General features: G+C 38.0%; 1 protein-coding gene across 2 annotated transcripts; it reads left to right on the forward strand.

Moving 5' to 3' along the window:
- The first annotated feature begins 373 nt into the window (after window positions 1-373).
- On the forward strand, window positions 374-8,250 carry hnrnpa1a (heterogeneous nuclear ribonucleoprotein A1a). 2 transcript variants are annotated; one of them, XR_005006115.1, is made up of 12 exons: window positions 374-441; window positions 1,713-1,829; window positions 2,529-2,675; window positions 2,861-3,071; window positions 3,159-3,251; window positions 3,353-3,403; window positions 3,500-3,571; window positions 3,716-3,871; window positions 4,074-4,223; window positions 4,571-4,640; window positions 6,468-6,546; window positions 8,135-8,250. XR_005006115.1 is itself a non-coding variant. In XM_036559306.1 (11 exons), exons 1-10 carry the CDS (start codon window positions 430-432, stop codon window positions 4,630-4,632), a joined length of 1,071 nt encoding a protein of 356 aa, XP_036415199.1. In that variant the 5' UTR covers window positions 374-429; the 3' UTR covers window positions 4,633-4,640; window positions 5,100-5,516. The 2 variants fall into 2 exon arrangements, 1 of the variants encoding a protein (XP_036415199.1); XM_036559306.1 differs by lacking the exons at window positions 6,468-6,546; window positions 8,135-8,250 and adding an exon at window positions 5,100-5,516.
- Window positions 8,251-22,648: the final 14,398 nt, after the last annotated feature.

Genomic DNA, 22,648 nt, shown 5'->3' on the forward strand with positions numbered 1-22,648 from the left:
CCTACAGGATGCTCTACGTACTGAGTAGGGAGCCCTTTGAGATTTAGCCCAAAGGAAGCTGCGAGGCCTGATGCATCTTTTGTTTCTACGCCTGTATACATTTTATGGACTCTTTATATGGTTCTGCGTTTGACTTTATCATCTGATTAAGTGTCAATATTTGACTAAACAGAAAAAGGAAAAGGAACAACCAAACGAGAATATATAACTCAAAATAAAAGAAGGAAAACACAATTTCCAGCATAAATGCGCGAGAAGGCGGTCTTTCTGGGATCACTATGATTGGATGATTTTTTGAGTGACCGGAGATTGCACCAATCATAACACACGAGAGCAGCATCACCGTGACGTTTTTCGTTTTCATAACGAGGCGTGGACTATAGTTTTCACTCAGCGAGGACTGAGGCTTTGCAGCGGAGACACGTCGCCATGTCTAAAGAGGTAAAAAGCGATATAAATTACAGAAAATGCTTATTTAGGATATTTTATCGATTTATAATAATTTGGGTTGCTCCTTTCTTGTCAATGTGTGTGTGTGTGTAATGAGTCGTTTTACTGCTGCGCAAATCGCCGTTTGTGTATGTTGTAGCGAGGTCGAGACATAGCTAGGTTAACTGGCTAATGTTAGCTTGCACGGTTTATTGTCTCCTTTTTGGTTGAAAAAGGCGTTAGTCTCACTATTTAGAGTGGAAATTATGTATTTCGCCTATGAGTGTTTTTGTGCATTTGTACGTTTGGATCGATCTTTTTGTCGCATGTGGGTGTGATTCGCCAGCTCGTTGTGCAATTTTTCCGTTCCACCTTAAATGGCGCAGCAGTTCAGTTATGCGGTGGCGCCGACATGTTAAAGCTGCAGCATTTAAGGTGGAACGGACGGACAAGAAGCTGCGTGTGATTTGAGTCGTTTCCGCCATTTTGTATCACGCCACCGAATCCGCGCTTTTGTGAGGCAGGCGGCTGAACACGCTGTTAGCTAACAGTACCATTTTTCTTTTCATTCATAATTTTGTTTCTTTTGTGGATCATTCTTGTTTTTGGCTAACTTGTTTCGTTTCTTCACCCCGTTAATGTGCGTGTTTAAAATGCTACATTTCCTTTGGCAAAATGAGCTTTGCGCTCGTTTGAATGCAACAGTGTAAAAATCTTACAACCATTATTTTTTTTTTTTATTGATGCAATAAATCGTAACACTTGCAGCTCTAAATAGGTAAATTAACCATAGCAAAAAAATCTAAAATAGCGAAGTGAAATACAACGAAACAGACAAGGTAAACAAGTCAATAAACAAACAAAAAAATGTTGCGAAGCTCCAGATATTTGAGGAAAGTATTGCGTTTACTCTTTAGTTTAAATAAATGTAATCAAATGCTCCATTAAAAAAGTCATTTCAAAATGTTTTTATGGATAGTGTTTTGCAGATAAATAAAATGACATCTGCAACCATATGACTAAAGTAGTTTGGTCACGTGGGCCTACTTTCCCCAAAATCGAAACTACCCTATTTCATTGCTTTATATCAATGAGAACATCCTGTGGCATATTTTCTTCATCATGCAAAATCTAGTTGAATGTTTTAGGCCAAGAAACAGTTGATAATGTCAGCAAGCTAACATGATCAGTGGAGATTTATTTAAGTGTATGATCATGTTTTGAAAGAATACAGAATGTAATCTCACAACTGCCTCTTTGTTGCCCCCCCCCACCCCCCGCAGACTCCTCGTGAGCCGGAGCAGCTCCGCAAGCTGTTCATTGGGGGCCTCAGTTTTGAGACCACTGATGAAAGCCTTCGGGCCCATTTTGAACAATGGGGAACCCTCACAGACTGTGTGGTGAGTATGCTAATGTTTTTATTAATAATATAATGGACGCTGTTGGTTCTCTGTACAGTTTTCACACATGCTCGTTGTTAAACAACTAACTTTTAGACAGCTTATCAACAAGGTTAGTGATGTGTTTAGGGTTGGGGATAAAGTAAAGGTTAGACTTGGGTTTAAGGTTGTTTTTTTAATAGAATGTTACATTGAGCTTGCGGATCAGTAGTGTTTAATTGGTATTTAGATAAATGCCCTTTAAGTTTATGTTCAGCACCTTTTTGGCAGTTGCCCAATTATGTTTGCATTTGTATCTTTCTAGTCATCCCTTAAGCATTTCCCTTAGGATAAACAGTGTTTTACACCATGATTTGCTTATTTTTATGTAGCACCTGTAACAAAGTTCAGGGCTTCACAGGGAGATTAAATTATTCAGAACTCAAAGTTTCAAATTTGGTTAAACTTAAAGAACATTTAAAGTAAGAGAGGGAAATGCAGAGAAATGACAAAGCCATTGCCTCAGTAGTTTCAAAAACATTTTGGTCAAAATGGTCACTTAATTCAGTAGGAGACTAGCTGTAATACTGTGTAGGTATAATTCTTACCCTACAACAGTCTGTGCTGGTCTTTAGTCAGTCTACTGCAGCCAGTTGCGCAGGTTTTAAAGTCTTGTTTAATTTGTATGAGATCTTGAGATTCACAATCTTGGTCTTGCAGGTAATGAGGGACTCGAACACCAAAAGGTCAAGAGGATTTGGCTTTGTTACGTACAGCTCGGTTTCCGAAGTCGATGCTGCTATGAACGCTCGTCCGCACAAAGTGGATGGCAGAGCTGTTGAACCTAAGAGAGCCGTGTCACGAGAGGTATACTGTCATTATAAATGCAAATTACTTTTTTATTCATTGACTTTTTTTTATTTTTTTTTTATAAATCTGTTCATGTGTGAACATGTGACTTGAGGTCTCTCTTCTTTATTCCCCTACACCTCTGTTGTCTCAAGAATTTGGATTAACTACAGTTATCTTGTTTTTTTCTGTTTATTTAATAGGACTCCTCCAGACCAGGTGCTCACTCAACTGTTAAGAAGATATTCGTGGGTGGAATCAAGGAAGACACTGATGAAGAGCACTTGCGTGACTACTTCAGTCAGTTTGGCAAAATTGAAGAGGTGAACATCATGACCGAGAAGAACAGTGATAAGAGGAGGGGATTTGCCTTCATCACATTTGACGACCACGATTCCGTGGACAGGATAGTTAGTAAGTGACCATGTGGACGCTGCTTTTTAAGAACAAAAGAATAGGTCAGACATGTTTCTAAACTGTTGTCTTGCTTTACCCCTCCAGTCCAGAAGTACCACACGGTGAACGGTCACAACTGTGAAGTCAGGAAAGCGCTTTCCAGGGAAGAGATGAACAGAATTTCGATGAGCCCAAGAGGTAAGAGAGTGCACTGATGCTGTAAATGTAAAGGATTTTTGGTTCATTGTTAATGTTAAGGAAGGAAAAGATTTGTGTTCTCACACTCTGCTGTGTCTTAGGCGGCCGTGGAGGTGGTGGAAACTTTGGCGGCAGAGGTGGGGGATATGGAGGTATGGTTTCGGGTTACTGATTTGTCTACATTCTGCACTGATTATTCTTTTGTTGGCAAACATTTTCCAATAAACTTGAATTTGTTTTTAATACAGGTGGATATGGAGGAGGCCGTGGAGGATACGGCGGTGGTGATGGATATGGCAATGGCTATGGAGGAGGAAATGGTAAGACTTTAAAAGTCTGAACTTTTTCCTTCCTCAGACTTTTTTTATTTATTTATTTGTTTATTTTTTTTCCCAAGAATTTTTTTCAAGATTTCAGGTTATTAGGTTTTCTGTCTTATGAGTAACATTTTCTTCCCATCATAGGTGGTTATGGTGGAGGTGGTCCTGGTTATGGTGGTAACCGTGGTTATGGAGGTGGTGGCGGCGGTGGTGGCTATGGCAACCAAGGCGGCGGTGGTGGCTATGGTGGGGGAGGATATGACAACTATAACGGTGGCGGAGGAGGAAACTTCGGTGGAGGTGAGTGATCTGTGACTGCTACCAGTTCAGTTGTATTATGGTCTACGGTGGGTGCCCAGGCTGGCTCCTCTGGATCTTCCTTCCTACAAGATAAACACCCCTACAGTGCTTATGCTGTAGTTTCCTTTGGTAGTTTTAAGAAACCCTTATGAAAGGAGCAGTGCAATGGTAATCGTGTTTAAATCTATGATATCTACTGCAGGTAACTTTGGTGGTGGCGGCGGCGGCGGCGGCGGTGGGGGCAACTATAACGACTTTGGCAACTACAACAACCAGTCGTCCTCTAACTATGGCCCAATGAAAGGAGGCAACTATGGCGGAGGTGGCAGGAGTGGCGGTGGCCCCTATGGTGGTGAGTGGATTTGTCTTTATTCCAGTTCCACGGTAGTTATTGTGAACATCGACTGCGTTGATATCGTTGGTGGTAAATTAGTGATTATATTGGGAGAGGGTGTGTTGGTGTCCACTACAGCCAGATATGAGTGAGATATATATATTTTTTTTTCCGTCTTACTTGCATAAATATATTTGATAATTAACTATTCTCATTATATACCACTTGCATATCAAGGTTTCGTTGTGTTATTGTGATCTTTAATGTTCTAAGTTTTGCTTTACCTTTTTAATATGTAGATATTTGTTAATGCTTTGACGATGTAATTTTGTCACATCAATAAAGCAAACTTGTTGCTTTTGCAGGCGGTTATGGCGGCGGTTCCGGTGGTGGCTACGGGGGTGGTTCTGGTGGGAGGAGGTTCTAGACTTCATGGTAAGCTCTGTCCCATGTGGTTGTTGGGTGGGGGTTCTCTTGTTGTCGCCAACAATGCCTGGCTCATCCATGCATTAGACTTAACTACCTGTCAACGTGTCCGTGTATCCTGTAGAACCATGGTTGCCCATACCTGCTTTTGAGTATTGAGTGGGCTGTAAATGTTGTAATTTTGAGTTCTCAGTAAGTATGAGGGGATCCAGCAGCAAACCTTCAACTCTCATCAAGCTAAGACCCAATCTCGCAAGTGGAGAGAAAATTTGAGCCAAGTTTAAACCCCCGTGGCATATGTGAAATCATCATCTTCATTCCCTTTTCCCTGCAGTGTCTCATCTTAGCTGACCTGAAGGTTTGCTTCTGTGCTACTGCTTGTCATTCCCCTGCAGTGTAGCTCTTGATAAAGAAAGGCAAAGAAAGGTGCAAAGTGTAACTGAATGTATGTTCCATATTGTCCAACAGGCCACAGTACTTAGGAGAGGAGAGCCAGAGAGAGATGACAGGGAAAGGAGAGAATGAAGGAAGCAGGTTTACACCTAGATCTGCCCAGCCGAGCGGCGTGGCGGCGATATTAACGTCTGCCACGCGAAGAAAACGTGTATAATAGGGGAGGAAAATCATGTGGGGATGTTGGATGGGACTTGTGTGGGTGGGGTGGTGGGCATGTGAGGTCCAACAATGTTTTGTCAAAAGTACTCTTGTCCTGGAGGACACTTATTAGTTTGTAGCTTTCCCTTGTGTCTGTGAAGTGTAAATCATTCCAATGAGGTTTTAGGCAGGGTTTCATTCCCAGTTTTCTTTTGCAACCGTAGGGTTTTTTTAATGTAAACTGCCATCAATCAAGATTAAATAAACCGCTCTTCAGTTTTTTTTATTTAACTGTGTATTCCTTAGTGCTTTACTTGGTTTCAGTAGTAAGTCTCAGTACTGGCTGTTGCACTGATGATCCATAGTGTTCTTGCACTTGATCGTGAAGTAGTGTTGGGTGGCGTCTCGGCCTATGAATGATTTCAGAAAGCTAAACATTTGGTTTCTGGGCTTCTGAAAAAGATCTTACTGTGCATTTGGATTTAGTGCTAACTTTTAAACATGTTAAAACATTGTTGGCGTAACTTGAGCTGTTTTTAGTTACAGTATGTGTCGCATATTGCCAGTGCTGAGACTTGTAGCTCATCTCTTGAACGAAAACGTTTGCGTTTGGTTCCTCTGAAGACTTAAACATGAGGATTTTAGCTGCACGGAAATGCCAACTGGAGGCAAGCTCGCATTCAGACTATCCAATGAGGTGCCAGAGATTCTAGCCAACGGAAGGAGCCAGCTTAAAGCCTAGCCACAGAGAAGAGATGGCTGATAAGCTGTCCATCGAAGAGAGGCTAGCCATTGGAAAGAGCCAGCTGAGAGGCTAGCTAATGGGAATCGCCAGCTAAGGGAGAGAAGTAGCAAGATCCTCGCTTGGAGCCAGTGAAGCAGGGGACAGCAGTCTTATTGAGAAAGTACTTGCTCATGTAAGACTAGCAAGAGAGCTACCAAAGTGAGGTATTTAACATACCAGACTGGTAGGTAAGAGGCAAATGTGAGTTCTTTTCATGTCATTATTTATGAACATTAGGTAACAGTTTCTCTTTGGCTATTTTCATGGTTGGTCAAATCGTAACTGCTGTTGTCTATTTAAAAATGGTTTATTTAATGGTTAGAGTAGCTGTAATGTATTTGGTGGTGGTGCATGAGACACCTATGACTAAAGACCTGCTTGTGTCTAGCACTGAGAGTAGAACAATTTGAATATTTTCTCCTGGTGTGTTTCCTGAATCGTTCTTCCTTGTTTAACAGATAACCAAATGGATGGATTCGAAATTCCTCAGAAGAGCATGTGCAAACCTGAGCGCACAAGGCTGACTACAATGAGATGGTTAGTGGTCCTTTACCCTATTTATTCACTGATGTACTGTAAAGTCATGAACAACTTTTCATTAGAGGCATTGCTTTTATACACAAAGGATTCAGTTCAATCTAAAGCTTTTTTTAGATTGAACTGGTAACAAGTAACTGCTTTTAGTTCACCAAAGCTAAATACTCGTCACTTTTTAGTGTTTGTGTATTATGAAAAGTCTGATTCTCCAGAATAAGGGGCAGTAGTCTTCTAGTCTTAGTCTCTAAGTCTTAGTTTTTACACAATTCAGTTCTGCTGTGAAATTGAAGAGAAAATCTGCCTCCCAAATGTTAACCATTGCGATTGTAAAATCCATTTTTTAGCTTTCAATAGTTCTCGTACCCGATCTCGGTTCTTTCCTTACCTGCACATCTTGTTTTTCTTCTTTAACAGAACTGACTTAAGCTCATTTAAAAAGCCCTATCTGAATTTAAGTGGGCATGTTGAGGCAGGAAACGGTAGGGGTGGGCCAGGTGTGGTGGTTGATGTGGGGTGTGGGTGTTTTAAAACTTCAGTTGCTTTAAGCCAATTAAGCAAAAGTGAATTTTTGAATTTTAACACTTACAGCATATTTTTTTTTATTTTTTATTTTTTTGCTCTGTTTCAAATAAATAAAAATGAGTTGCCTGTTACAAAAGTTCCACTGATGTTTCAAAATATCTGGGTTGATTTGAATTGGAACTAGGGGTCACCATGTCTACAACCCAAATATAGCCATTTTATTTACTATCCAAAATCACAAGTGAACCTACACATGTCTTCTGAGTTTTATATGGAGTGATAGTAAAAAATACGTATTCATAGAGGGCCATGTTTTCCTGTATGTGCCAGGAATGGATTTAAAGTTTTAGGCTTATTTGGCAACGAGTGAACTATCGTACAACAGTGTCTTAGACATTGCGTTCATAACCATTTAATTTGGTAACTTTTTGTGAGGGAGCTTTTAGAGGTGGACGTCTGGTTCCTATCACCACCACTGTGAACAATTCTGACTCAGTAATCTGAGAGAATTCACCTTTTAATGACAATCAGTTTCATAAGTGCTGCAGCGTCAGTGCACTTACCTTCTCACGTATTTACATCATAAGATTGCAACCCGAAAAAAAAACTGTCCAGTTGCTTGTTTGAGGCAAAACCACCCAATCTGACTGCGCCTCTAGAAAGCGCTGAATTGTGCTGGGCTGAGCTTCCTTGACTTGAGAATCACTTGGGACCCCGGCTGATCTTTTTGTTGGACGTATCGTGCATAAGAGGGCTCTAAATCCTCTCTTGTCGGTTCAGTGTGACTCCTCTCGTGTTTGAATTGCGTTCGCTTGTCCAAAATGGGAGCTATTTCCATTACTGTGTCTCTCCTTTTCCAGACAGCGTTGTCACTTGGATGGTGCAGTTAAGACTGTATTTTTGTTTTCTTTGAGACTTGTCCAAACCATGAAGTATTATTCAAGCAGCTTTTGTCTCTGAATTTGCTGGATGGTTTTAAGCTCCTTTTGTAGTCAGTCCTTTTTGAGGTAGTTGAGTTGTTGGATTGTCAAGAAATTCCATCTCTGATTATTTTCTCTCTTTTCAGGCCATTTCAGGACCAAATGTCTGCTGCTGGATGGTGGTTTTTTAATGGTTTTTAATGTGACTTTTTTTTTTTAATGAAATATTTTTACAATAAAAGTTTTAAATGAGCGCAAGTGTGGCTTGTTTTCTGTATTGCAGTTGCAGGTCCTCATATGACACATTAACTCAAGATAATTTGGTCTCAAATTAAAAAATACTCAAAGAAGGTGAACAGATCCAAAACACTGGGTTGCCTAATTGCATCCTGAAGGCCATGAGCTATTGCGGAATTGGCTTTCGATAATCCATGAATAGGCTTTGCCCTATATTGCGGTCCCTGTGTGGCCTCGGGTCTTTATGGAGAACGGGTGACCTCTATTTCAAAGCCTGCCAGTCTCTAATGGAATGCAAAGAATGGCTATAAATTTAAGGTGGTCAGACAGCTGTTGGGGTAGGCCATGGCAGAATCTGGGTTATGAACATCTCTGGAGGAAATCCAGAATTAATAAATTCTTACTTTTATGGTTTGGCATTTACCTGTTTAAGTAGTGGTATTTATTTTTATGTAAATTCTCTTTTCCAGATTTGATGCTCTTTTGAAGAAAAACTACCATTTTAATGTCAAGCTGTAGGACATTAGCCCACATAACCCTTTCCCCTCCCTTATTTTTGTCATCGGAGGGTTGTGACGACTTATGGGCTCTATAAAATGAAAGATAATGCATTTGTTAACTCATTCTGTATGCTCAGAGCTGATATCTATTGCTCTAAATCTTGACTGTAATAAACGGTGGACGTTAATGCCTTCAGCTGCATTAGCTTATCGTTTCCTTTGAAGAGGGGTGATGCTGTTAGGGAGGCTGGGTCTTGGCATGTGGTTGGAGGTTCCATGGGCAATCCGGAATTGATATAAAGTGAACCATGGGGTGGAAATGATAGTTTAGCATCTTCTGTGGAGTAATTCAGTGTCTTTAGATAAATTATCATTCTGTGTAAGCTCTTAAAAGCCTTCTCTGACTAGAGGGATAAGATAAAGGTCTAGTTGCCAGGGACTTTCTGCAGCTAGTGTTTCACAATGTGGCATAAAAAGAGGATAAAACTCCCTTGGTCAACTTTACAGGGTAGGCATGTACGTAAATTAAAGGAGCGCTGATATGTTTTGGAATTGAAGAGCTTTTTTGACCAAGATTTTGAGCATTAAAAAATGTTTTGTAATTAATGGAACGAAATTGCAAAAGTACATTTCTGAAAAGGCTGTGATGGTCTATGTACTTTACAGATGTTCTTTGGTCACCTACATAAAACATCTTGGCCTGTTAGCTGCCTAAAAACCCTTTAGGGCAAAGTGGAACGTGAAGTTGTAAGTTTAATTTTAGAGCCTAATTTCTGTAATTGAAATTTAGAATTTAGAATTTGAAATTTAACTTGAAGTTCATAATTTTTAAAAATCAAATTTAAATAATTTAAATTGCACATGTTCATTAAAGCAAACAAACCTTATGCACCACAACCCTAGTCCTGTTATCAGGTGTTAAAAAGGTCCACAGAAACTACTTAAGAGAAAGTATGAGTTCTTTGTGCAAGTCTTGATCAATTTAAAGTGGAAGAGCCAAAAAGAGCCTGAAGTCAACAGTGTCTACAATTAAGCGTAATCAGGTAAATAAAAGTAAACATTTGAACAAATTGGTTAAAAGCTTTCTTCATCTAGCAGTGTGTGTGGTTCAAGTTCAAGATGCTTTATTGCCATTCCAGCTGTATACACAGTGTACACAGTGAAACGAAATAACATTCCTCCAGGACCATGGTGCAACAAAAGTGCAAAACAATACATTATACACAGTGCAATAAATACAAAGAGGACACAGGTAGTACACGGCACTGAAAATATGTAGACTGTGCAAAGCAGGATGTAACATACTATGACATATTAGCAGTTAGCCTAGCATGTGACCATAGCAGTCATTGAGGTAGCAACCAGAGCAACAGCAACAGAATACAGTACTTGGTCGGTGCAATATTCCAGTAGCTGATATTGTAAAGAAAATAAAGTACAAAACAAAGGTGCAAAAATGCAAGTAGACAGATATGAAGTGAAATATTTTAGTGTGAAATGCAATAATTTAAACACAGTGTCACAGACATAATCTGGAATTTCAAGAAGTGGAGAGTGAGATGGTCTCATATTATGTATGTGTGCATGTGGGTTCGTATGGGCGTCCGTCAATTCAGTCCGTGGGAATTGAGGAATCTGATGGCTTGTGGAAAGAAACTGTTGCACAGTCTGGCTGTGAGGGCCTGAATGCTGCGATACTTTCTTACGGATGGCAGAAGAGAGAACAGTCCATGGGAGGGGTGTGTGGGGATGACTAATGGACGTGACTGGATCTCTATTCCCACTTTTTTTTGTTTATTTTACTGTTTTCCTCGGAACTCCACATACAATGTTTCTGTGAGTTTATGTAACAAAAACAATCCTAATTTATTCAATAACACAATTTCTCAACCTCTCTTACAATGAAACAGGCTTACAATAAAACAGGCTGTTTTGGTTACTGGGCCTTTAAAACTAATATATGTAAATAACCTCTGTTCTGATTGGCCACTTCTTATTGTGTGACATTGAAGAAAGAGCTCAGGCTGAAATGCTTCTAATAACTTCAGTGTAAATACAGTGAATTCAAAATGGGCTGTATTTTGTTTAATTAAGAGACCCTTATTAGTCCCACAAGGGGATCTAACCCATCCATGCGGTGAACACACACACTAGGGGGCAGTGGGCAGCAATATCCACGGCACCCAGGGAGCAGTTGGGGTTTAGGTGCCTTGCTCAAGGGCACCTCAGTTATGTGCTGTCGGCTCAGGGGATCGAACTGGCAACCTTCCGGTCACAAGGCTGGTTCCCTAACCTCCAGCCCATGACTGTTAGTTTCCATATAGAGACTGTATGGACTGGGGAGTTTTTAACTACATCAAACTCTTATTTTATTAAATGAAGGAAGATGTGGACCCTTTGAAGGTGCCAAAAAGAGGTTTTGGAGCGATGCCACATAATGTAAAGGCTTTATACCAATTAAAGGTATGTCTACTTTCTACTTCAACTTATATCCAGTCCAAGAACCATTCAGGAACTTTTATTTTCAAGAGTGTCAGCTGACACCGCCAGCTTCACTCTGATCTATTAAATTCTGTTCAGCTTATTGTTTTAGTTTCAGTACAGCTGCACTCTGGGAGGTTTTAGAGCACGATTTACTGGTTGGATAGTGGCTCAAAGAAGAGAAAACCATCAATCCTCTCTCCTTACTCCTTCATTTCCTCACAGTCCTGCTTGTGCACTTGCCTAGCCAGGGATCTTTTGAGTTTTTGACCGATGGATCATCTGGCAGGAGGCCTTGGCTTTGACAAAACCATCCCTATCCCTTCCTCCCTCCCTCCCTGTTGTGTGAGAAATGAGACCGGCTCTAGATGGAGCAGAACTGAAGTCGATGTACCTACTTTTTTTTCCAGCAGGATGAATGAATGCTACTGTTCGTTCCCGCCCGTTTTTCCATGTGGCTTGTGTTTCTCTTCAGCCCACCACATGTTCTTCCAAAGGTCTGAAAAAATGGCTCGATTCCTGACTTGGGAATAGAAATACGCCAGGAAATACACAGAATTGCACAACAATGCAACGGAATAACATGTAGGCCATTCAAAAATGCCAACACAGCATTGAATGAACACCCTCCACGCTTGCGTCCATCCAGAGGACACGAGTGAAACTGCGATTTCATAAGAAAGTGATGATTTTACATGTAATGGCAGAGTTTGGTTGGAAAACTGTAGTTATACTGTAGTCGTGTTCCCTGCCGCTGTGTTTTTTGGCGCTGAGAGAGAAGCACTATTGAAATAGGGCGAGATATTTATTTTCCCCTAAATGCAGTTTATTATAATTACTTAAATAAGCTTCAATGCCTGGGTGAAGTTGGGTATAGCCATGTCAACATATTCATAATATGACTCATGTTTAATACTGGCAGCTACAGTTCTAATCCTCTAATCACTGACAGATTTTCAATACCACAAGAGCCGAGTTGCTGAAAAGTGCCAGTCGTTCGAATCAATTACGGTCAGTTCATTAGGCCTAATATTCAGTGTTCATGTTTATAGAGTCTTTTTAAAGCAGACATGTACTACAGAAGGTTTCCAGGTCCAAATCAAGAAGTGAATGTGGCATTTTGGATCATATAGACAAGATAAGCTAATTGCTAACGTTAAAAAATATTGCTATTGTATAAAAGTGTGAAGGGTAAGTGCTGTTTTACCTTACACACTTAAAAAAGATGGTTCTTCAGGGTTCTTTTGTGAAGAAATTGGTTCCATATAGAACCATGAACACTCAGAAAACTCTTTACATGATTTAAGGGGTTCTTTGCTTCGTGAAAGGCTTCTTTAGATATTTTTTGATGGAGAATGTGCTGTAGTTGGTTCTACAAAGAACCGTTCTTGAAAAGTTTTGTTCTACTGTAAGCAGCTTGACATCATCACAATACCAGAATCCTTTTTGGTGCTATATAGAACCATTTACCGCATATTCTGCGTCAGTCTGAAGAATTCAGTATTCACAGTGGTTGTGAAAGGAACCAGACGTCCGAAGCAAGCAGTGCCTTAAAAAGCTACCTTACAGAAAGTTACTACAGTTATAAAGGTACAAATATTCTGCTTGATGTGTGAAATATCGTTTAACTAAAGTTTTGAGGTAAGGATTTGGCCTAAAACATATATTTTTAAAGCCGTTCATGGTGGAGGGATACATAAGGCTAAACAGTCCCCAAAGAAAATGTGTATATATATTTTTTTCAGATTTTCTGCTATTTTACCATCATGAACATTTCATATAAAACTCAAAAGACAGGTGTAGGTTCTCTTGTGGTTTTGGATAGTAAGTAAAATGGCTATATTTGTGTTGGAATCATGGCGACCCCTGGTTCTTATCACCACAACTGTAAAGACATCTGAGCCATTTCACACCAAACCACTCTCAATCACTAGTCGCTATCCACTGCTGATAGTTACTTTTAGTGATGTCCAGAAGGTGAAATATAAGCAAAATCTATCTTCTATCTTCACTCTGAATCCACACAACTATTCCTGCAAATCCTGATTACACCATTTTAACATATTGTGGTCTTCAACATGAAAGCTTTGGAAGATCAACAATGCAGTCAGTAGGGTTCCTACTTACCAAAGGAGGGTTCTGCTGCGTAACTCTTCCCCACAGACCTTCAAGAATAACACGCTCACATATGCTGTGGTGGACACCATGAGCCAGAAAAACAGTGGAATATTATTTAAAGGTTTGGATGCGCATGCAGAATAGAGATGAAAAAAACCCGCTGCTCAATGTTGCTGAAAGTAGAATTATAAATTAGGCCTATTATCAGCACCGTAACGTTTCAGACTGATATTGGAAACACAGAAGAAAAAATGTCATATTTTTTGTTTGACTATTCCAAATTGTCCCAGTTTTAATATGAGATGTTATGCATATATGATGGTATACTATCAAGGAGAAACTAACACTGTGAATTAATGAACATACAGTGAAATTCACAGTGAAATTTCTTTTTTTTTATGAGAAAATGTTTTTCATGGCATTATTTATTTTGCTTGATTTTGTGTGTTAATTTATAAATGAATGGAAGCAAGGAGCTGCAATGAAGGCCTTACAGGTTAGATTGTAATGTGTATAAACTAATTAGGAAGTGACAGAGGAATCACCCACATCACTCTAGTTGTTCTGGATGTTCTAGATACTAAGATTTTGAATTCCTGACTGAAGGCCCAGCTCTAGTAGTCATAGTTTGCCACTGTTTGCAGGATATATTGTTTATTTTATATAAAGAAAATTTTAATAGTTAGGATACAAGGTTTAGCTTTGTGTTCTGTTTGGAGTCATTGGGACACCAGGCCCACTTTAACAGCACAAAAACACTTGGCTGAATCTCAAATTGCTCCCGTAATCCTTATAAAGTGCACTATGTAGGTCATGAAACTATGTCTTCTACACCCAAATAGTGCTCCAGATGTTATACAGGGAGTCATGCAGTAACGAGTAAATATAAACTGATTCTTATTACTCGCATAATGCAACATTTGGTTGTTGGAGGTGTTATTTATTGACCTAGTGCACTAAATAGCGCATAGGGAGCCATTTGAGATTCAGCCTTAGTTTTTCTTATCCTTCTACACTCTTAAAAAACATGGTTCTTCAAGGTTCTTTAGTAAAAACAATGGTTCTACATTGAAGTATGAACACTCAAAGAACACTTTGCATGAAAAACATGCATGAATGAGCTATAGACGGTTCTATATAGAACCCATTTGAAAAAGGGTCTATATGGCCCCCAAAAGGGTTCGGCTATTGTTAAAAGCTTAACAGTGCAATAATAGAAGAACCCTTTTCAAAAAGGTTCTGTATAGAACCATCTACAGCACATATATGGGACCTTTTTGAAAACATTTCTATATAGCACCATAAAGGGTTCCTCTCTTGTATACAAGCTTGACATCTTAACAATAGAAGAACCCTTTTTTGGTGCTATTTAGAACCCTATAAACATATCCTTCATCAATCTGAAGAACCATTTCATGATGCAAAGAATCATGCAAAGGGTTCTTTGAGTGTTCATGGTTTTATGCAGAACCATTTTCTTTACTAAAGAACCCTTGAAGAACCACATTTTTAAGATTGTACATTTCCTAAATTTATGAACATAAACATTAATTTGACTTTAAACATTAATAACACACCCAGCATTATTCACAGGTTCTGTAGAAAAACTCTGTATCTGTATCTCCATTTACATATATATATATATATATATTTTTTTTTTTAAATAAAAGGGACATGTTTTTTTTTAGGTAAAATTCTGGTGTGCACCCGATACTATCAGGTGAGCACCAATGCTATCAAATGAGCACCAGATACTAATAGAAAAAAAGTATGATGGTATGATTGATAGTCTCGGGTGCTCACCTGATAGTATCTGGTGCTGACTTGATAGCACATTACGTCCCTTTTACCTAAAAAAAGAAATATACCATGTCCTTTCAATTGCTCTGTAATTTATTTGTTTATTTATTTATTTGTTTTCAAAATGTCAACTTCACATTTTGTTATAACTTTATCATCAATGGATCAATAAAAAAAGGATTCAAAAGTACTTGAAATCTGGTTACTTTGAAAGTGCTTTTTCATGTAAAGTTATTTTTTACAGTGATTTGCTAATGTACAGCCCATATAACATAAACCATTAAACAGTTTATTATTATTTATTATTATTGTTGGTGTAATAATGTTTTGTGGTTAGCTATGGATTACAGCGTCTTTTAGGAATGTGCACACCTTCTGCTTAATTAGGCCACCGGAATGAAAAGAGGCTCATGAAATCTGTATTATTTTAATGCCTACAGCATTTGGGTCCCCCAGAAACACAGAAGTAAATTCAGTCTCAACACAGCACGAGGTTATAAGCAGATGATGCAGCTCTGCCTTTACTCCTGATGACGGCAGTGATTCCTCCTTTAAATACGTGCTAATACGGGGCAGCTGTGCTGCTACAGTGAGGCTGGTGGAGTTAGCTCCATGCTGACTGTTAGACTCAACTGTTTCCTGTTTCCAGCTTTATTATTGTCAGCAGAACGGGCTGAGAGACAGGAAATGACCTTGTGACCACTCATGTAGTGAGACAAGGTGTGATATCGTCAAAGGTGGTTTAGGATTCTTAGTCTGATTTGCATGTTGCTACAAATATTTTAGCAAAAATGTTCAATAATAATAAATATGAGGTTTATTTGAGCGATGACATAGAAGAACCGTTTTAGTTCTATAAAAACATTTTAAAGGTATAAAAAATGATGTAAAAGTTCTTCAAAAACTTTTAAAAGTTCTTTCTGTACGTAAGCAGACTTTTTTGTAGAACCATCCAGTGAAAGAAACCTATAGGTATACAAAACTGGTTCACCTATTCAAGCATTTTCCATGCTATCAATCAAAGAACACTTTATTTTTAGCCCTGCTGTTATGTTCTACTGTAAAGAACAGCAATAATGTGGGGTCAAATTGACCAGATGCATGTTTATTTATCTGACAGCAGATAAACATTTTTATTCATAAACATTGTCTTTAGCTCAATTAATATCAATTTATTGACTTTTAGTGTAATCAAAATTTTTAACCCCTTACAGATCATTGATTACTTGGATACATGGATAATAATTCACTATTTTTTTTTCATTAAAAAATCAAGTTTCTTGTTCTGTATATTTGCAAAAACTAGGCATTTACCATTTCTGTGTTATTCTTGTTTAGATTTTTCAACAAAACATCTATTTTGACCCCCAGCATAACAGGAGGGTCGAGATTGTTGGGAGATCAACTGAACATTTGCAGTTTCATTCAAAGAGCACATCAACATGCATATAAACATGCATACTCACAAACTGCATCTCAGTGTGGTACAGCAGCCACTCCTTTTTTAAAAAAGTGTCCAGAGTGTAAATGGTTAAGAATATGCTCAATAAATGGTGCTGATTAATTGGGCTGAAGTTAGGCATCAATGAATAGTCTATAAAGATCACCAGACGAGTTTTGTTCTCTGATAAACAGAATTCTTGAAGGTTCTGGCTGGACCAAGAGACGAATCCTGGAAATTTTAAACACCAGCCAAAGTGTGTGTGAGAGCGCAGAGCTGGCGCAAGTGGGATGGACGTCTGTACGAGTGACATGTAATTTAATAGATGATGTTACTGATGAGCTTCCAGGAGATGTTTTTCTTTTTTGGACTTGGCTTTTGTTTAACTGTTATCAGTCTGACAGTGTGTGGTCTTCTGCTCTTCATACTCTTCATCTGCCGTCTATGAAGCTTCTTGGAAACAGGCGTACAGGATAAAAAATGTTCTTCTGGACACTTCTGGCTCCTGATCACAATGATCTGAGGAGGCCTGGCTGAATAAATCACAGAGATGCTCAAGCTTTTCCAAAACACTGTCTGGATTGGAGCAACAACCAAATACATTCTTAAACATTCTTTCAAGATGCCAGAAGAGGTTCTTTGGAGCCTCAGAGGAACCACCTTTTTCAATTAGTGGTTCTGTAAAGAGGTTTACTTTAAACATGCAAGTGAGAGGAAACGTTTTCTCCAAGAACCATCAAGAACCTAGTGCACATGCACTAGTAGTGCCACATTTAAAAACCTCAATGATTTTTAGTCAGCTTTTCACAATTTGTACTGGACTGAAAACAATAAAGTGCCGTTGTTTAGTGCTGACGATATTGTGTATCACACCAATAAAATGTATCATGATAACTACAAACTATTGTCATTTTGCCCTCCACCAATTACACTGCTGAGCCAGCAGAGGGCGCTACACTGTCTTTTCAAAGCAGACATTATTTTTGTTAGGCTTCAGCTCCCCCCACGACCCAGAAGGATAAGCGATTTAGAAGGTGTGTGTTTTTGCATTGTGCAGGTAAAAATTTCAAAATGTTAACTGAGTTGTGTTGTAGACAGCCTTAGCTTATTAGCATAAGCTAGCTGGTAAGCAGTGATGTGAGGTACTGCAAAAGTCAGTTTAAAGGGGAGTCTGACCACTTCCAGTTACTCATTATACCAAAAAACATGACTAAACTCTAGAGGGCACCCATGAGTGAGGCCTCAATGAATGCAGCTAGATGGAGCTATACAGGTAAAAAAAAATTCACAAAAAATCCTTTTGTTAATGAAAGCAGCATTAGTAAAAATAGCAGTAGTAGCTACTGAGTGCTGATTGGTTAGCATTACTGCTACTGAGTGCTGATTGATTAGCATTACTGCTAATGAGTGCTGATTGGTTAACATTACTGCTACTGAGTGCTGATTGATTTGCATTACTGCTACTGAGTGCTGATTGATTAGCATTACTGCTACTTAGTGCTGATTGATTAACATTACTGCTAATGAGTGCTGATTGATTTGCATTACTGCTATTGAATGGTGATTGATTAACATTACTGCTACTGAGTGCTGATTGATTAGCATTACTGCTAATGAGTGCTGATTGTTCAATGCCATTTACACATTATAGTTTTGCATAAACTCTTCTTAGGAAGTCATAGATTTTTCTTTGTTAAAACAAACAAACAAACAAATAAATAAACTTTATTTATAGAGCACCTTTTATACATGTAGCAGTGCAATGTGCTAACGGTAATACAAACATAATGAAAATAATTTTTTGAAGATATTTTCAGGATTTCTTTCAAAGTCAGTACATAGGTTTGCAACATCTTATTCATTTTGTTTATGCTAATATATGCAAATGCACCCAAAGTTAGATGATTTTGAAGTGCTTTTTTTTTTTACCTTTGATGAGTGGGTTTCTTTCAAAGGTAATAAGAAAAGTGGTAAGAATGCCTATTTTAGAATTTTTTACAAAACATATTTTCCAACATGTCCCACAAGAAAAGGGCATTACAACAAATTGAAAAGTGTAATTATATTGCATTTATGATTAAAAATCTGAGATATTACTTAATGGATGTAATTTGTGGTTCACTGTTGAGGGTTTTAGTTAGAAAGTAATATCCAGATGGAGGTGTTTCATTTTGATATTTGTCGCCACATACGTCTGAAATACCATCACAGCATTGTTCTTTAATCAAAAGCTCCATCGAGTGAACAGTAGAGGAGATGTTCTTGTAACCTGTTGAACTTCAGGACAGAAGGTGAGCACAGTGGTCCACAAGACATCATCATATGTGGAAACTAATAAACAGTTAAAACTTATTTTTACCAGTTGTGGCCATTTCAGATATCTTAGGTGGAAGATCTCACTGTGAATATAACACACACTGTAATCAATAGTGGACATCTAATTCATTAATTCATTTTATTCATATTATCAGTATTTAAAGCTATAAATGGTTTCAGTGTCTTCATCACAGACATTATAATCTAAATCAGATCTTAATGTTGTTTGGTGTTGGATTACCTGGAATCAAGCATTGTTCAGCTCCTTCAGACACTTTCTGATCATTTCTGAAAGCACACAACTGCTTTTCAAACCCTAGAAATGTTCTCTGATTATTGTAGTTACATTTAAGAGATGTAAAATGTGCATGTTTAAGAGTTTAGTGGTCAAACAGTACGGAGTGTATTATTTTCAAATGTGCAGTATTTTCTGTATTTTTATGGAATTGAGGCCCAAACAGTCAAGAACACTCTATTTACAAAACAAATAAGAGACAGCATTAAGGGAAAAGAACTTAATGCTTTGTTTCATGAATGCTGTTGTGTTGTGACTCCATACTTTCGGACCAGTTTAAGAAGCACCAGATAGGCCTTAACAACAAATTAAAAAACGCTTTTAAAAATGAATGTCTGCAAATAATCCTTGGTTTGGTTAAGCTAAGTAATTTTAAGAATCCACATAAAGTCCATTGAAAAGGTTCTTTTGGGAACCAAAAGTCGTTCTTCTAAGGCATTGCGTCAATTAACCCTTTTTGGCATCTTTGTTTTTAAGAGTGTGTTCAAGAAAAACATATGAAAAGAGAAATTTATGAAGCACACTTTGAATCAGTGTAATTGCTTGTGAGGTTTGAATCAAAGTAATTAAGTTTCTGTGGCCAGTGAGTGGAACTATAAGGAAGGTGCTTCTAACAAAGTAGCCATTTGGTGGAAGTACAAGGTGGGTGTTTCTAATAAAGTGGCCAGTGAGTGGAAATACGAGGTGTTTCCAATAAAGTGGCCAATTAGTGGAAATACAAGGTGTTTCCAATAAAGTGGCCAATTAGTGAAAGTACAAGGTAGATGTTTCCAATAAAGTGGCCAGTTAGTGGCAGCACAAGGTGGGTATTTGTAAAAAAGTGGCCAGTTGAAGGACATACAAATGTCTCCAGAAGGTGGTGCCAGAGTACTGCTGATGAGGATGAATGAAGCTGTGGATGTTGAAATTATACTTATAATGTGGCCTAAAGCCAGTTATTCTGTGTCTCTTAGGCTGTGGAGTGAATGGATTTGGGTGAGGAAACATGACCATAATAAAAGGTCTGTCTCAGCCATGTGTTTGCCTTTAAAGTAATGTGAGTGAATCATATTCAAAATTCTAATCTGTAAAAGTGAAATAAACTTTATTGTTTGTCTTTGAGGAGTCAGATTTAGATGTGACAAATTATCTCACAATCGTACAAAAACAAGAAGAATCGTTTTTCTGTATACATGAAGGACTTTATTAGCATCTGAATTGCATTGATTTGCAAGTAAAAACTGAAAAACTATTTCTTTTTTATCTTGCGCTTGAGATTAGGGATTAGGTTTATGTGTAAAAAGAATAAGAATAGGTATATTCCTGTAACACATAGATGCTTACATATATAGATAACACATATGGGACATATTATAATAACACATAGATATAAACATAAAATATTATTATTACTACATATAGGTACTTACATGTTTGTGATATATGTAGGTTATATTATTACTACATAAAGGTACATACATATATGCAATAAATATGAGACATTATTATTACATATCTGTACTTTCCTATGTATTATACATGTTATTACAGATAGGCATGTATGTGTATAGACACACACACACACACACACATACACACACACACACACACACATATATATATGCGTGTGTGTGTATATATATATATATTTATATCAGAAATTATATCATAAACCATGAGCACTCAAAGAACCCTTCGCATGCTTAAATGATTCTTTGCATGGTGAAATGGTTTTTCAGACCGATGGAGAATGTCGATCTGTATAGAAAAATTTTAAAAAGGGCTCCATTGAGCACCAGAAATTCACCAAAATCACCACCATAATTCTGCTGTTGTTATAATGTCGAGCTTATATACAACAGCAGAACCTTTTTTTGTGCAGTTTAGAGCCATTTACAACATAGTCTCCATCAATCATCATGCAAAGAACCATTTAATCATGCAAATGGTTCTTTGGGCGTCTATAGTTGTATATACAATCATTGTCTTTACTGGAAAACTCGTGAAGAACCATTTTATTAACAGTGATATGGGACGCATGAGTCAAACCTGTGTGTGTGTATGGGTGTGTGTGTGTGTGTGTGTGTGTGTGTGTGTGTGCGCGATAGACATGCCAAAACATCTGTGCTGCTCTAAGCCTGAGGCAGACACAGCGTGAGAGGAAAGCTCTCCCTCTCCGCCCCCCGTCACTCCAACAAGCCTCTTCAGAGCCCCACCACGCCCTCTTTCCACCGCCCAGGAACGAAGAGCGCAAAATAATGACAAAACGGAAGGAGAAAGAATTCCGTCTCGCTCAGTCAGTAAAAAATACTAATCTCACTCACGTGCAATTTATCATCTTTTTCAGGACATTAACATCCGGTACCCAAGATGACCTCCTCCATTGTGTGTGGCAGAGGGAAGGATGGCTCGGTGGTGAAGGACTACTGTAGGCATCAATAACAATAAGAGGAATTCAAGATCCCAGGGAACTTGTATACACATTCACTAGGGGTCCAAGCACCCTATTTTTTATTTTTTAAAAAACTGACAAAAAAACACATAACAAAGATAGGCGTCTTAATGTAATCACATATGTTGCATGAAAAAACACAACAGATTGTCATACGACCACCGTAAACCATGAAAACACAATAGGAACGCTGTGGAAACACTATACTGAACAATAAAACACATCAAATTTAAAAAGAATCCACTCAAGGTACATTAGAAAAGTCTATCTATTCAATAATTTTAAATAATGAAAGGTAAATGGCTATAATTCATTTAAAATAGACTTCAAAAGCTACAGAAATTATGACAAATATATATATATATATATATATATATATATATATATATATATATATACACATATATATATACACATATATATATATATATATATATATATATATATATACACACACATATATATATATATATATACACAATGATAATATGTACCATATGTGTTTTACATATTATGTATGTGTAATAATGATGTCTCATGTATGTTACATGTATCTATATGTAATAATATGTTGCATAAGTATTTTACAGAAGTTCCTATTTAATTAAATAAATAATTAAGTAATAAGTACCTAAATGTAATAGCATATGTAATATTTTAGTATCTATATGTAATAACAGTTAATATTAACCTCAGGAACCATAACTAACAAACAACTACAAAGTGAGGACAATTTTGTCCTGCAAATGTACATAAACAGACACATATATACACACACCGACACTGCATGTCGGTATATTGTAGAATACTTATGGCTAAATCCGCTTGTCATCAATCCCCTCCACAGTGCTTTGAAGTGCATGAAGCTCTTGGAGGTGCATTCCCTCATGTCAGAGTGCACTCTGAGGTTAGAAGTGCTGAAATATATGTGGAATCATGTTAGCGTAAGAGATAGTGCTGGTCTAAATTAGGCTCCGTCGGCGTATGAGTTTATTTATGGCCCATTCTGTCGGGTGGTTATGTGTTGGAGGGAGATGGGCA

The sequence above is a fragment of the Colossoma macropomum genome, unplaced genomic scaffold (genome assembly GCF_904425465.1).
Source record: "Colossoma macropomum unplaced genomic scaffold, Colossoma_macropomum, whole genome shotgun sequence".
In the NCBI taxonomy this organism is placed as follows: domain Eukaryota; kingdom Metazoa; phylum Chordata; class Actinopteri; order Characiformes; family Serrasalmidae; genus Colossoma; species Colossoma macropomum.

Coding starts and splice junctions, on each gene's coding strand:
- hnrnpa1a (XM_036559306.1), top strand. Junction 2,676..2,860: donor AGAGAGCCGTGTCACGAGAG/GTATACTGTCAT, acceptor TTTATTTAATAG/GACTCCTCCAGACCAGGTGC. Junction 3,404..3,499: donor CAGAGGTGGGGGATATGGAG/GTATGGTTTCGG, acceptor TTTTTAATACAG/GTGGATATGGAGGAGGCCGT.